Source organism: Rattus rattus, chromosome 1 (genome assembly GCF_011064425.1).
Source record: "Rattus rattus isolate New Zealand chromosome 1, Rrattus_CSIRO_v1, whole genome shotgun sequence".
Lineage (NCBI taxonomy): Eukaryota > Metazoa > Chordata > Mammalia > Rodentia > Muridae > Rattus > Rattus rattus.
In genome coordinates, this window is record NC_046154.1 from 262,684,262 (window position 1) to 262,700,106 (window position 15,845).

At 50.3% G+C, this 15,845-nt stretch overlaps 1 protein-coding gene across 1 annotated transcript in view; it reads left to right on the forward strand.

Annotated features, from left to right (window-relative positions):
* Positions 1-15,845, forward strand: part of Slc11a2 (solute carrier family 11 member 2) — a 37,703-nt gene that overhangs the window by 15,989 nt on the left and 5,869 nt on the right. The window contains exons 6-16 of the mRNA XM_032885289.1: positions 3,518-3,624; positions 4,193-4,263; positions 4,374-4,441; positions 6,115-6,270; positions 6,757-6,915; positions 8,080-8,166; positions 8,831-8,950; positions 9,070-9,219; positions 11,019-11,092; positions 12,941-13,094; positions 14,989-15,042. Coding sequence (XP_032741180.1) covers positions 3,518-3,624; positions 4,193-4,263; positions 4,374-4,441; positions 6,115-6,270; positions 6,757-6,915; positions 8,080-8,166; positions 8,831-8,950; positions 9,070-9,219; positions 11,019-11,092; positions 12,941-13,094; positions 14,989-15,042 — 1,200 coding nt within the window. The remainder of the gene's footprint in view (positions 1-3,517; positions 3,625-4,192; positions 4,264-4,373; positions 4,442-6,114; positions 6,271-6,756; positions 6,916-8,079; positions 8,167-8,830; positions 8,951-9,069; positions 9,220-11,018; positions 11,093-12,940; positions 13,095-14,988; positions 15,043-15,845) is intronic.

The window sequence follows — 15,845 nt, forward strand, 5'->3', positions numbered from 1 at the left end:
CCCATCCCCTCTCCTACCCCATCTGTCTCTGTCAACCCATCCCCTCTCCTACCCCATCTGTCTCAGTCAACCCATCTCCTCTCCTACCCCATCTGTCTCAGTCAACCCATCTCCTCTCCTACCCCATCTGTCTCAGTCAACCCATCTCCTCTCCTACCCCATCTGTCTCAGTCAACCCATCTCCTCTCCTACCCCATCCATCTGTCTCAGTCCACCCATCCCCTCTCCTACCCCATCTGTCTCTCTCTTCTACACATCTAGATGTGTATAAGAGACAGCTCCTACCCCATCTGTCTCAGTCAACCCATCCCCATCTCCTCTCCCTACCCCATCTGTCTCCCCCATCCCCTGTCTCAGTCAATCTCCTCTCCTACCCCATCTGTCTCAGTCAACCCATCCCCTCTCCTACCCCATCTGTCTCAGTCAACCCATCCCCTCTCCTACCCCATCTGTCTCAGTCAACCCATCCTCTCCTACCCCCTCTGTCTCTGTCAACCCATCCCCTCTCCTACCCCATCTGTCTTGTCAGTCTCAACCCATCCCTGTCCACCCATCCCCTCTCCCCCCATCTGTCTCAGTCAACCATCTCCTCTCCTACCCCATCTGTCTCAGTCAACCCATCCCTCTCCTACCCCATCTGTCTCAGTCAGCCCATCCCCTCTCCTACCCCATCTGTCTCCGTCATCTCCTCTCCCCCCATCTGTCTCAGTCAACCCCATCTCCTCTCCTACCACCATCTGTCTCTCTGTCAACCCATCTCCTCTCCTACCCCATCTGTCAACCCATCTCCTCTCCCCTACCCCATCTGTCTCTGTCAACCCATCCCTCTCCTACCCCATCTGTCTCCATCCCTCTCCCTACCCCATCTGTCTCAGTCAACCCATCCCCTCCTCCTCCCCCTACCCCATCTGTCTCTCTGTCAACCCCATCTCCTCTCTCCCCATCATGTCTCTCTGTCAACCCATCTCCTCCCCCCATCTGTCTCAGTCAACCCATCTCCTCTCCTCCCCATCTGTCTCAGTCCATCTGTCTCAGTCAACCCATCCCCTCTCCTACCCCATCTCTCTCAGTCAACCCATCCTCACCTACCCCATCTGTCTCAGTCAACCCATCCCCTCTCCTTCCGCCATCTGTCTCTGTCAACCCATCCCTCTCCTCCCCATCTGTCTCAGTCAACCCATCCCTCTCTGTCTGTCTCAGTCAACCCATCCCCTCTCCCCCATCTGTCTCAGTCCCCATCCCTCTCCTACCCCATCTGTCCTACCCCATCTGTCTCAGTCAACCCATCCCCTCTCCTACCCCATCTGTCTCAGTCAACCCATCCCCTCTCCTACCCCATCTGTCTCTGTCAACCCATCCCCTCTCCTACCCCATCTGTCTCAGTCAACCCATCCCTCTCCTACCCCCCATCTGTCTCAGTCCTACCCCATCTGTCTCTGTCACCCATCCCCTCTCCTACCCCATCTGTCTCAGTCAACCCCATCCCCTCCTACCCCATCTGTCTCTGTCAACCCATCCCCTCCTCCCCATCTGTCTCTGTCAACCCATCCCCTCTCCTACCCCATCTGTCTCTGTCAACCCATCCTCTCCTACCCCATCTGTCTCAGTCAACCCATCCCCTCTCCTACCCCATCTGTCTCTGTCAACCCATCCCCTCTCCTATCCCATCTGTCTCAGTCAACCCATCCTCTCCTACCCCATCTGTCTCAGTCAACCCATCCTCTCCTACCCCATCTGTCTCAGTCAACCCATCTCCTCTCCTACCCCATCTGTCTCTGTCAACCCATCCCCTCTCCTACCCCATCTGTCTCAGTCAACCCATCCCCTCTCCTACCCCATCTGTCTCTGTCAACCCATCCCCTCTCCTACCACCATCTGTCTCTGTCAACCCATCTCCTCCCCTACCACCATCTGTCTCTGTCAACCCATCTCCTCTCCTTCAGAGTCAGCGAGGGGCTCAATGTTTTGTTGTTTTGAGATAGACTCATGTAGACCAGGCTGGCTTTGAACCCTGCACTTAGCTCAGGATGACCTAGAGCACCTAATGTCTGTCTCTGCCTCTTAGAGTTACAGGCACACCAGTTTCCTTAGTAAATTCATCTACCGGTCACTCTTGTTTTTCTAAAAATATATTTTCTTTTAATAAGGTATATGTTATAGGGGCTTTGGATTTGCTGAATTTTATTATCAATTTGCTCTGTCCTAAAGCTTCCTTCTGAGTACCTTATTACCACCTAAAATGTGAGTGATGGTACTGGAAGGCCCTGGGGGGCGGGCGGTGCTGCAGACAAAGTCAGGCCTTAAGGTAGTTCCGTCTTAGATATGACTTGGGCCTCCCTTGAGTGTGCCCTAAATGTTTAGTCTCGTTTCTCACTGAGCATGGAGGTTTTGTGTTGTGATTTTTCTTTTCTATTCTCCTAGGCTGGTCAGTCTGTCAGTCATCAGTCAGTCAGTAAGTCAGTCTGTGTGTCTATCTGTCTGACTGACTGTCATGGTCTCTGTAGCTTAGGATGTTCTTGAACTCTTGAGCATCCTGCTGGAATTCCTGAGTGCTAGTGTTACAGGTGTGGGCCACCATGTCATAAATATAAATTATTTTTACCAACTTTTAAGAAAATTATGCTGTTTTACAGTTCCCTTTAGTTTTACAGTTCCCTTTAGTTTCTTCTTGTTTGTGCACATTAATAGGTATTTGCGACAGAAAACTTTTTGTATATTAAGTGTCTACAGGCTTTCTAGCACCAGTAAACCAGCATTAAGTCAGTTTGTCTTTCACTCATCTGTTGGTCCAGACAGTTTCCTTGTTTGCTGTTTTCTGTCTATTCTGAATGTTTACTTTGAACACTTTTAAAAAGCTTTATTTTTATTTTTAAGGTATTATGTATTTGGGTGTGTGTATGTGAGTGTGAGTGTGACTGTCTACAGAGGCTTCAGAGGCTGGGGTGGGGTGGGTAGAGGCTGGAGCCCTGGCGGTGCTGGGAGCTGGTTCATCTCTCGTCTGCAGGAGCTGTGCTTTTACCTCAGAGCCATCTTTCTAAGCTCCTCACCTTGAATACTTTTGCATATATCTTTTTTACTTCTTGAATATTATTATTAAATTCAAGATGATAAAGTCTGTCCCATGTTTGTTTTGTAACCTTAGTTATGAGCAAGTTAGAGGTTTGAATTTCTCATTTCTCGCTCTCTCTTGACTCCCATTTTGAGCATATTTGTATATTTATCTTCCTCTGTAACTTTTTAGATTGTTTCTAAGAGAGTAGTGGAAGTAATGAATAGAATGCGTTCTAGTCTTCTCCTGAGAAGAATGAAGGAGAGCCAAGGGCGCTGGGCTGCACCCCGACCTTGGCTCAGGCTCCACAGGAAGTGCTTTTCTACTCTGTAGCGCTGTGTAGGGCTGAGTTCTGACTTCTCCAGCCAGGAGGCTTCTGCGCAGCCGTCTATGGGTCTGTGACAAAATCTGAAATCTGAATGAAGGAAGTTCTTAAAATGAGTCATCAGAACCACTCTTGTTTTGTAGGTCCCACGGATCATCCTGTGGCTAATGGTGGAGTTGGCAATCATTGGTTCTGATATGCAGGAAGTCATTGGCTCAGCCATCGCCATCAATCTCCTGTCTGCAGGAAGGTGGGAGTGGGACTTCCCTCCAGAACACTGTCAATCTCCTGTCTGCAGGAAGGTGGGGGTGGGGCTTCCCTCCAGAACACTGTCAATCTCCTGTCTGCAGGAAGGTGGGAGTGGGCTTCCCTCCAGAACACTGTCAGTACTAAGCTGGGTTCCAAAGCCAGAGTGGAAATGAAAAGCCCCACATTTCAGTGTTCAAGATCCAACCAGTCTGCAGCCGCCTTATCTCCCAGCAGGCGGAGCCATGCATCTTCCATTCCCACGATGGGCTGTATGCACTTCTATTTAAATGGAGTGTGTGGCATTTTGTGGCACAGTTACTGATTTGCAAGGCTGCTTATCCCACTGCACAGTGAGGTCCTTCTGCATACGACCCATGCTTTTCAGCGGTGGTCCCACACGTCTGACACAGAAAGCTCTCTGGAACAGGAGAGTTCCAGTGGACGGGCTTCGCTGGTGCTGCATCTCAGCACCCATTGCCACTGTTGCTCCTCCATAGGACCTAGCTTTTCCGGGTGTTTGTGATTGGACAAGACGTGGTCTTTCATCACTCTTCTTGTTTCTAATCTAGGGTTCCCCTATATGGTGGAGTCCTCATCACCATCGCAGATACTTTCGTATTTCTCTTTTTGGACAAATATGGTAAGGACTGGAGCAGGTGGGTGAGTCCCAGCTGCCAGCTCCCGGCACACGGCTGTGGGGACGGCTGTGGGGACGGCTGACCCGGTGCTCACTGCTGCGTTCCCCTTCAGGCTTGCGGAAGCTGGAAGCATTTTTTGGCTTTCTCATCACTATCATGGCCCTCACATTTGGATATGAGGCAAGTGTTGCAGGCTGTTAATTATTTAAAACCAAGTTTCATTTGTCTTGTTTGTAATCTTTTACTATAAAACACTAATAGCAGAGCAGTTTAACTGTAGCGATATGCGGGGGCTGCTCTGGAAGGGATATAGTCTGTGGCAAGGGTTCTTGTGCAGGAAGGCCTGAAGAGATTTGGGCGGCAGTGTGGGGGGTGGGGAGGTGGGGGGGGCTGAGTCGTCAAAAATGACTCCACAGGACCTTTGAGGACCATCATTTTTGGTCCCAGATGAGCCACCCTGACACAGATAGTGAGGAGGCTGTGTGTTGTTGTTGACCCAACTCAAAGACGCTCTGTTTGTGGTTGTCATGGCTGAATTAATCAGTTGCAGCCTGACTGTTTCCTGTATTAAACGGTTGGCAGTGAGCTGGACGAGGTGGTGTGCACCTTTACCAGCTGCTAAGGAGATGGGGCAGGCTGCTTTCTGGGTGGGAGGCCAGCTTGATCCTCCTGGGAGTCCAGGGCAGCCAGGGCTGCAGAGGAGGACAAGAAATGTCGATGAGTTGTGGGTGGCTGTGATGAGTGACGAGCTGTTCCAGGTTTGTTCTTTCCCGTCCCTGGGGGTCAGTGCTATTATTTGCACCGAACCCAGGGCCTTGCGCTTGCTAGGCAAGCGCTCTACCACTGAGCTAAATCCCCAACCCCTTATTTGCACTTTTTTTTAATGTTCTACTTACAGGCCTGCTTAAACATTAAAAAGATGTCTAGTCTGTGAGTCGATTTTTAGGTTGTCCCAAGAGAAATTCCATGTTGTCTTTCAAAAGAAATCTGACCCAAGAGGAAGTTGGAGTGAGCAGTGCTCAGACAACCCACTCCCTGCACACTCGTGTGCTCAGACAACCCACTCCCTGCACACTCGTGTGCTCGGGACGACCCACTCCCTGCACACTCGTGTGCTGGGGACGACATTCCCCACACTTGTGGAAGCCTTGCTGGTTTCCGGTGAACTAATGAAGAGAGCTTACAGAGCAGGTTCTAATGGACTAATGTCAGTGCAGATAACAACAGTGAGATCTTCAGCTGCTTCCTCAACTCAGAACACTGTGTTCTCTGCATATCTGGACTGTACTGTGAGATATTCAGAGTATACAGTCCTGAGTCCTCTGAGCCCTGCCAACAAGCCCTGGTATTAGTAATCTTTGTGTAATTGTAACCAAAATACTGTGGAAGATGGCAGGAGGTAGAAAGGTCTATGTAGCTAGGGTCTCAGAGAGCTGGTTCTGGCCTGTAGTTCCCTGGGCAGGAGACGTGTGGGGGAGACTCTTTACCTCAGTGCAGACAGAAGGCAGGGCACGTTTGTCCCCCTTGACCTACTTCTGGGTGGGCTCCACCTGCCAATGTCTCTACCACCTCTCCAGATAGTACAACCAGATAGGGCCCGAGTCAGGCTATGGCCTGCGACAGGCAGGTCATACTCAGACCACGTCAGCCCTCTCTTCCTTTTCCTTTTTGATGCTGGGGTCAAACTCAGGTCCTTGCGCATTCTGGGCGAGTATTTGCTGACTTCATGTTCTTCATCCTCCTGCAGTTGTTATAGAGGGTGGGAGGGGGTAAAAGACACCAGAGATTCTACCTGGTGCTCTTCCCCCGTTGCGTGCTGCAGTAAGGCTAATGGGCGTTGTGTTGCTGTGTAGTATGTTACAGTGAAACCCAGCCAAAGCCAAGTACTCAGGGGCATGTTCGTGCCATCCTGTTCAGGCTGCCGCACCCCTCAGGTGGAGCAGGCGGTGGGCATCGTGGGAGCTGTGATCATGCCACACAACATGTACCTGCACTCTGCCTTAGTCAAGGTGAGCAACGCCTCTCTGTATGGTACTCTGAGAGCTCTGAAGGAGCAGTCTTTCAAAGGCTGGCCTCTCAGTGTTTATCACCCAATTGATCAGAAAAAATGACCCACAAAATGCTGGGCTAGTTTTCTTCAGGAAAGCCTGGAGTCTTGAGGTTGGGAGAAAGGAGGGCTTTACTAGTAAGTCAGGTGTTCCTGACTGAAATAGTTCAGAGACTTGATGATTAGCCCAGTAGCCTTAGGACCGAGGTTAGTCTGTGGCCCTTGCACAGCCTCTGGGAGCTCCGGAGTCACCTGGGCTCTCTCTCCCTGATGTGGGGGTTGTGTAATGAATGTCAAAGGTCGTGCAGTCCTCGTGGCTTAGGGAGCTGAGGCCTCCCACTCATCCTGTCAGCTGTTTGCTCAGTCTTTCAGCTGACTGCAGACTTCTGAGCTGTTACAAAGAGACTCTGTACCTGGTGGGAAGTGAGTGCCGTTGTTCTCTCTCTAGTCTAGACAAGTGAACCGGGCCAATAAGCAGGAAGTGCGAGAAGCCAATAAGTACTTCTTCATCGAGTCCTGCATTGCACTCTTTGTTTCCTTCATCATCAATGTCTTTGTCGTCTCCGTCTTTGCTGAAGCGTTTTTTGAGAAAACCAATGAGCAGGTGGTGAGTACTAGGGTCATGGGTGGTGAGCACCAGGGTTGTGGGTGGTTAGCACCAGGGTGGGCTGCATGCTGGGTGGGACAGACAAGAGCAATGACTTGGAACCCAAGGACATGGGTCTGAGGCTTAGGTGTCCCCACTCAGTTGTTGCCCTGCAGCCAGTCTGTGGTGTAGGGCCGGGGCACCTGTTGGGGGTGGGGAGGAGCTGGCCTTGGATTCCTACTCGCCTGGTGTTCTCACCTTGGCATTTCTGTTCCTTTGTGTTAACTTCTGCTATCTGCTATCTCCTATCTGCTCATCCTGATGGTTGAGCTGAGTCCAGGTTAGAGGAAGTCCCCCAAAACGGCAGCACACATTGTACAGGACAAGACTGTGTCATTTTGAATTCTGTGTCCTCTTAATTCTTGCTGCCCATGTATTTTGTTAGTTTGATTTTTCCTAAGTTTTTTGTTTGTTTGTTTGGGGTTGAACCCAGGGCCCTGTGCATGCTCGGTGCTAAGCAGGCATCCACCACAGCTGCTCACCCAGATTCCTGCCGAGTCTTACCACGTTGATTCTACAGGACCTTTGACCCCTGGCTGGGTCTGACTCCTGACGTCCTCTCACATTGGAAGCCTTTTGCTTTGTCTTATCTTTTTTGTTTTGATTTGAGTTTTGGCTTTTGAAAAAGGGTCTCACTGTGTAGCTCTGGCTGGAGATTTGAAACTCACTATATAGACTAGATTGATCTAGAATTCGCAGAGATCTGCCTGCCTCTGCCTCTCAAGTACTGGGATTAAAGGTGTGCACCACCATACTGGGCATTTCTTTTAGTTATTTTTATGTAGGTTCTCCCTATATAGCCCAGGCTGGCTCAACTTGGTATTCTTCTATCTCAGCCTCCTGAGTGCTGCCATAGAAGCCTCCTAGAACGCTCTCTCCCCTTGTTTTAATTTATGATGCTCCAGCATTTGTATGTTGCCATGCAAACTCTCAGCAGACATTTCGATGCTGTGGGAGGTTAAAGCCTGGGGCGTGAGGGGTTGGAGATATCAGTGTACTGGCTGACCCACCTGGAGTACATCCTCCAGCTTCTCTCACAAGGAGGAGTTTGGTGAGATGGATAAGGGAGCTCTTACTGGTTCTTATTTCTAAGATAAATTGTTCTTAAACTGCTTTGGGTCTTAGGTTGAGGTCTGCAGAAATAGCAGCAGCCCCCATGCTGACCTCTTTCCTAACGACAACTCTACCCTGGCTGTGGACATCTACAAAGGGGTAAGCACGCCGCTGTTTGCACTTTGTACCTCGGGGAGATGTTAGCATAATCTCTGGTCTGAGTTCATTTCAGATCTGAGATCTGAGCATAGCTCCTGAGTATCTTTTATTTTTGAGGCCCATATGCCAGGAACACATTCGGGGTTCAGTGGGGGCAGGGAGCAGGTGGTGGTAGAAAATGGGCTGAGAGTTTGCACAGCAGTGACTCCTAAACTCAGGAGGACACTGAGTTCTTCGGGTGTTGATTGGAATGGCAGAGGAGGAGCTCCGTGAAGTTGGGTTACCAATCTGCTGGGCCCTGCACAGATCCGCTGTGACCCCAGGAACAGTGTACAGCACTGTCTGCACTCATCCATCCATTTCCCAGAAACGGGCATCAAGGCACATGTTTGGGAAGAGTGGGCTCTGCCCATGAGTGTTTGAGGTAGAGGTTAGAGATAAAGAAGGCCCAGGAGCACAGAGAGGAGGAAGGGCTGGGCCGAGGGATGCAGGGCCCCAGCAGAGCGAGGTTGGAAGCCTCCAAGGCAGATCCGAGCTCAGCAATCAGTTCTGTGCAGTTCCCAGCATGACCCTTGGTGTGATGGTGTTTCTGAGCAGGGGGAGGTGCTGTAGAGGGCTGCTGCTCTGAGCAGGTCACTGACAACCTGTCCCTCCCCTGTCCCAGGGTGTTGTGCTTGGATGTTACTTCGGGCCTGCGGCTCTCTACATCTGGGCGGTGGGGATCCTGGCTGCTGGACAGAGCTCCACCATGACTGGAACCTATTCTGGCCAGTTTGTCATGGAGGTATGTGCCGGGCTGGAGTAGAGGGAGCTAGCACACCCTGGAGTGGCTAACCCTGTACTCCTACCCTGGCATCCCCCTCCTGTCACGTACGGGTGACTAGCTTCCATGCTCCCTCCCAGGGATTCCTGAACCTAAAATGGTCGCGCTTTGCCCGCGTGATCCTGACCAGGTCTATTGCCATCATCCCTACCCTGCTTGTTGCTGTCTTCCAAGATGTGGAGCATCTGACAGGGATGAATGATTTCCTGAATGTTCTGCAGAGCCTACAGGTGAGCAGGGAACTGGGGAAGCTCATGCTGCATTTAGTCAGCATCCACTTATGCTTGGGTGCCAATCCTCACGCTGGAACCTGAGACCAGGGGTGACTGAGGAAAAGGAAGAGGTGTGGCTTCATTAGTGGAGATTACGAGCTGTGTTTAACATGCACAGCACAAGCTGAGACCTCCAAGATGGCTCAGTGGATAAAGTGCAGTTGTACAAGCTTAAAGACCTAGGTGTGATCCCCTGAAGACACAGTAGAAGGAGAGACACTGGCTCCACAGGGTTGACCTCTGACCTCTGCATTCAGCCATGGCATGAGCATGTCCATCCATCCCTGTCTGTCTGTCACTCAGTCTCTGCCCATCTCCCTCTCACACACACAGATTAGTAAATTAGTGATACTAAAAGTTCACTAATTAATGAGCATTGTAGTTCATTAATGCAGGAGGGCAAATCATTAAATGAGTTCTAAGAACACTGCTAATGTCTATGGAGCTTACAAGGCAAGTCACATCCGGTATGCTATTTATTCTTACTTGTGTTGCCACCCTGCCTAAGCGCTGGGAATGGACCGCACTACCAGCCCCCACCCAGAGAATATCGATCGGATCCACAGATGAAAAACAGGCGCACACATAGCTTGGTTTCAACTTGCCTTTTCGGCACAGTTGCTGGAGTTATTTATCTCCGGCCTGCAGAAGCCTGCCCTTCTCCGTACTCTTAGCTCCAAATCTCCCCACCTGCCCCCACTTTAGTTGCTTGGTTACGTGTAGTTTCAGCTCAATATCCAGCCTCCTGCCTGTAGAAGTGGCTGTGGCTACTCTGCCCAAGATCTCACATGGCTTCTTGGCTTTTCTCCAAAGCATGACAAACTCTCCTTCCTCTCTCTCTGCTTCTGGAGACTTGGAAGTCTCGACTGTTCATCATCCCAGCAATCGGCCCATGGCTTCCTTACTGATAGATCAAGAACCAATTGGGGAGGGGTTGGGGATTTAGCCCAGGGGTAGAGCGCTTGCCTAGGAAGCGCAAGGCCCTGGGTTCGACCCCCAGCCCCGAAAAAAAAAAAAAAAAAAAAAAAAAAAAAAAAAAAAGAACCAATTGGGGAACAGGACCACCCTACGCATATATGTGTGTCACTGTTTTATCTTTATATATATGTGTGTGTACTCTGTGTGTGTGTGTGTGTGTGTGTGTGTGTGTGTGTGTTCGTGTTCAGAATCAGAAGAGTTCAGAAGAAGGCATCAGATGCCCTGGAACTAGAGTTACAGACAGTTGTGAGCTGCCATGTGGATGCTGGGAACTGAGCCTGGGTCCTCTGCAAGAACAGCCAAGCACTTTTCTTAGCCATCTCTAGCCCCTGGTGTGTTGTTTTTTGTGTAAACAAAGGCACTTGAGAGCATGATTAATTCTAGATCAAATACTGTTTGTCCAAGGCAAGGTGATTGGAGTGACTGTTACCTATGCTATAGGTAAGAGAGGCTTCATGACTCCTTTCTGCGAGCCATGCATAGTAACCACACATGCTCTGGGAATGAAGAAGCTTCCATGATAGATATGGAGGGAGTAGTGGGCCAGAGCCAGCCAGTGCCAATAAGCAGCATTCCTGCAGGTTCTGCTCAGGCCCTGCCCCACCTTCTCAGCGGTACCCTGTGACCTGGAATTGTAGGCCAGATAATCCCTCCCGATGACCCCCAACACTCATCATAGTGTCTTACCACACCTTCAGAGATGAAACCCATGCGCCCACGTAAGCAAGCTCCTCTGGTGGACGGACGCGCCCACGTAACCCTGTGCTTCTGCCTTTCAGCTCCCCTTTGCCCTCATCCCTATCCTCACCTTCACAAGCCTGCGGCCAGTGATGAGTGAGTTCTCCAACGGAATGTGAGTACATTTGTGTCTCCAGAAGGACATGGGAGGGGCTTTACCCAGCAGGCAGTGGGGATATCCAGGAGCAGTCGCTCGCCGCTTCCTCTTTGGCTTAGAAAGAAAACAGGGAGTGTGAGCTGCAGATATAGGGATTGTTAGCATTCGTAATACGAGCAGCTTCAGGCTTCTGATTTCGTTTCTTTTTGTGTGTGTTTTTGTTTGTTTGTTTTTTGTTCTTGAATTTTGGTGATTGAAAATTATATCCAATAAACCAGAATTAGCACAAAGCATAGAAAGGGTCAGAAACTTGAAACAGGAGACGGAGACATTCCTTGTTTCCCCCAAAGCTCTTAGGTTCTCTTATACACACTGGACTGCAGAAAAGTTTGGTTACCGTTTGACTCTTGAATACAACTGCTGAAACCGATCCGTGAAACCTACACACTAGCTTAGCTGCAGTTAACTGAGTGAAAAACAAGTCATTTCGGATTCCTCCTCAGCTCCCGGACGCACGTGCAAATCTATTCACACTTGAACTACCCTCTCGCTGTCTGGATTTAACGCCATTCTCAGATGCCTGAGGTTGAAGCTGACATATTTGGGGGTTTATATACACAACCACACACAGTCCAAACACAACCACACACACACAGCCACACACAGTCCACACACACACAGTCCAAACAGCACCCGTTGGCCACAGAGACTTGTGGTGCAGGTTAAGCCTGAGTTTCATAAAGATAGTAAAACTAGGGAAGCCATGAAGCCTGTAGACAGATTCAAGACAGGGAAGGGCACAACAGGGACCCTGGCTTTCTTGCTCTCTCTAATTTCATCTCTGCTGCAGTAACAGACAGTCTGCCAACAAGCAGCACAGGGAAGGTTTGTGTGGTTTGCCTGCCATTCGGGGAAAAGCTGAAGCAGACGCAGACGGCTAGTCACGTGACACCCACCATTGAGAGCACAGGGGATGAACACGCCCTTGCTTGTGTGTTTGCTCTGAGCTACATTCTCTGTCTTGTCATGTTGAGCATGCACTGGCTAGGTAGTGGAGCCTCCCAGCACAGGCTGCTGCTCCCACATCAGTCCCTACAGATGTGCCTTCCACAAGCTGGCCTGGCCTTCCCAAGTGGTTGTTGGCTGTGAAAAGCTGGCAGTTAAAGTCTGTACCAATCAGTACAGATGTCCATGTGGCTGATGACAAATGCATGCTTTGCCGTAGAGAAGCATGAAGGGGAATGTAAACATTTAGATTGAAGCTTGAGTGACCAGCAGCAGGCAGTAGGGAGCGTCGATCTGACGGAAGCTCACTCCTACCCAGTACACAGGGAGGAGCACACGCACATGGTCGGTGTTCACAAGAACCGTTCCGTGTTAAAGATCAGGCCACAGGACTCTTGTTTCCTTGGACCGTCCTCTCTACTCTCAGACCTCTCCTCAGGGCACTCCATTCCTGGACCACGTTCCAACGTATATGAAATGGCTCAGTGCATGTCTGGGGCCTGCTGACTTCCAGAGTCTTAAATGCTGGGCTTTTGTGCCACAGAGATGGCTCAGCAGATAAACATGTTTGCAGCCCAAGCCTGGCAAATGGAGCTCCCTCCATGGAACTCACAAGGGAGGAAGGAGAGGACTGACCACATAGAAGTGCTCTTCAGACCTCCACATGTGTTCTGTGGCACACGTGTGCCATCTGTCACGTGTGTACACACTGACAGTTAGAGACTAAGTTCCGTTTGCTCTGACCCCTTCCCTCTGCTTCATCACTAATTCTGGCCTCTCTACATTTCGCTCAGCATGGGACACAGATTTCTGTCTGTGCCGGCTGGACTGCCAGGCACTTACTGTGCTCTTGTCTTGCAGAGGCTGGAGGATCGCAGGCGGCATCTTGGTCCTTCTCGTCTGCTCCATCAACATGTACTTTGTCGTGGTCTACGTCCAGGAGCTAGGGCATGTGGCACTGTATGTGGTGGCTGCAGTGGTTAGCGTGGCTTATCTGGGCTTTGTGTTCTACTTGGTAAGTCCGGTGTGAAGGCAGCAGGGGCACCTGTGGCGTCTGGGATGGTCCAGGTGGGACTAACTGTCCTTCAGAGACAAACAGTCCCCAAGCACTCATGCTTTACTGAGGCCGTCTATACGGCATCGTCGGATCAGCAGCTTCTCAAATTTCATTTCTTTTTGTTGTTGTTGGTACTAGAGATTAAACATAAGACTTATACAGTGCCGGGTGTCTTAGGGTTCACTGCTGTGAGCAGACACCATGACCAAGGCAACTCTTATAAGAATAACATTTAATTTAATTGGGGCTGGCTTACAGGTTCAGAGGTTCAGTCCATTATCATCAAGGCGGGAACAGGGCAGTATCCAGGCAGACATGGTGCAGGAGGAGCTGAGAGTTCTACATCTTCATCTGAAGGCTGCTAGTGGAAGACTGACTTCCACACAGCTAGGATGAGGGTCTTAAGCCCTCACCCACAGTGACACACCCACTCCAACAAGGCCACACCTCCTAATAGTGCCACTCCCTGGCCCAAGCCTGTACAAACCATCACATCGGGTAACCATTCCAATACTGCACTCTGTTCTCAACCAGATATTCTTATTTGAATCATCAAATATATTTAAGGGGTTTTTTTTGTGTGTGTTGGGGTGGGAGGAGATGAGTGGCATTTCTCAAGACAGGGTTTCTCTCTTGTCCTGGCTGGCCTGGAACTTGACTTGTAGATCACAGTGGCCTCAAACTCACAGAGCTCCTCCTCTTGCCTCTGCCCCGAGTGCTGGGGTTAAAGGCCTGGCTCACCAAGCCTGGCCTAATTTTGTTTTTTCTTCCCCACCCACCCCACTCCCTTGTTTTTTGAGACAGGATTTCTCTGTGTAGTCCTGGATGTCCTAGAACTCATTCCAATAGACCAGGCTGGCCTTGAACTCAGAGATCTGCCTGCTTCTGCCTCCCAGATGCTGGGATTAAAGCTGTGCCCTACCACACCCGGCTCCTATCTTAGTTTTTAATCCCTAGTATTTTTCTATTTATGTTGTTTTTTTATACGGGTCCAGTGCTTAATTTCTAAAGAGAATATTACGATGTGTTTGAGAAACAGGATGGCTCAGTGGTTACACAGCAAGCGTAAGCACGTGAGCTCAGGTCCAGGACTGACACAGAAACACTGCAGTGGTTCTGTGCGCCTGTGAGGCAGCAGTGAGAGAATCGCTGAGGCCTGCCGGCCTAGCTCCAGGTCAGCAGTGGGCCCTGTGACAGCAGGAAACGTGCCTAAGCCACGTGCGCACATCCAGACGCCAAATACAGATGCGTGTACTTCCCAGTCTTCCCCAGACTCTGCAAGTGCAATAGGAGCAGATTCTGCTGCTCTTCAGCAGCCCTGAGTTCAATTCCCAGCAGCCACATGGTGGCTCTCAACCATCTGTAATGAGATCTGGCGCCCTCTTCTGGTGTGTAGGCAGACATGTAGGCAGGACACTGTATACATAGTAAATACATAAATCTGAAAAAGTTCCCTTAGGGGTTTGGCCAACTGTTTCTTCACTAAAATTGGGTGCGAAGGTGCTGGGTTGAGTCAGGACTCTAGGACTGGTGAGATTGGGTAAGCCCCTGTTCTGGAGATGGGACCAAGCCTAGATCTTAGGTACTGCTGCTCAGCTCAGTGCCAAGAGCCTCACAGGGCAGCTGTCCCCTGCATCCTGGGAAACTGGTGAGAAATGGCCCCACGAGTGTCTGCATCATAAAGCACAGGGTGCTTGGATGCTTTGAGAGGGTCTCGGGGCCTGCCTGGACAGACAGCCTTGGAGGAAAGAGGTGGGCAACGCTGGGTGTTCGGACAGGAAGCAGACATGCCTCTGCGTAGCACTGGGCGAGCCTTGCTGGCGGGCGAGTGACGCTGTGTTCTGTATTCCAGGGTTGGCAGTGTTTGATTGCGTTGGGCCTGTCGTTCCTGGACTGTGGGCGCTCGGTAAGCATCTCTAAAGTCCTGCTGAGCGAAGATACCAGCGGTGGCAATACTAAGTAAACACTGGGTCAGCCTGTCTGTCTGTCTTTGCAGGGAGCCATCAGAGCCAGTGTGTTTCTATGGTTTACTGTGTGAACATAGCCACAAGTATGTGCCGTTGCACAGACTGCATTTAGGGCCCAACTGTTAGTTGGGAAACACTGGGGTGGGTGTGTGGTGTGTGTGTGTGTGTTGTTTCCTTCTGTTTTTGTCAAATAGCATCCTGCTATTAAATGCTTGGTGGCCTAAAACTCTGTGTAGCCTAGGCTGCCCTCAAACTTACAGCAATCCTCCTGGCTCAGCCTCCTGAGTGCTGGGATTCCAGGCATGTCTACCGCTCCTGGCTGTCACGAGTGCTTACAAGATGACTGGTTTTGTCAGGGGAGGTCTTACCCTGTAGCATTAGGCAGCACCTTGAAAAGGTGAGCCTTGGGCTGTTTTGAACACTAAATTCCTAAATAGCCGTCCAAGGCCGTGGCTCGGTTTTAGTCCTGAGAAACCCAACCAGACTGTTGTCATCGTTTGAATTGCAGAATTAGAGACCGCTGTTTTTGAGTTCAGGATTTCTGTTTGTTTCGTGCATTTTGTTTTGTTTTTCAAGACAAGGGTTTCTTCCTGGTTGTCCTGGAACTCACTCTGTAGACCAGGCTGGCTTTGAACTCACAGAGATCCTCCTGTCTCTGCCTCTGTTTCCCAAGTGTTAGGATTAGAGGCATACACCACCACTGCCCTGCTAAGCTGAGAGTTTTTATTTCTACTTTGGAATT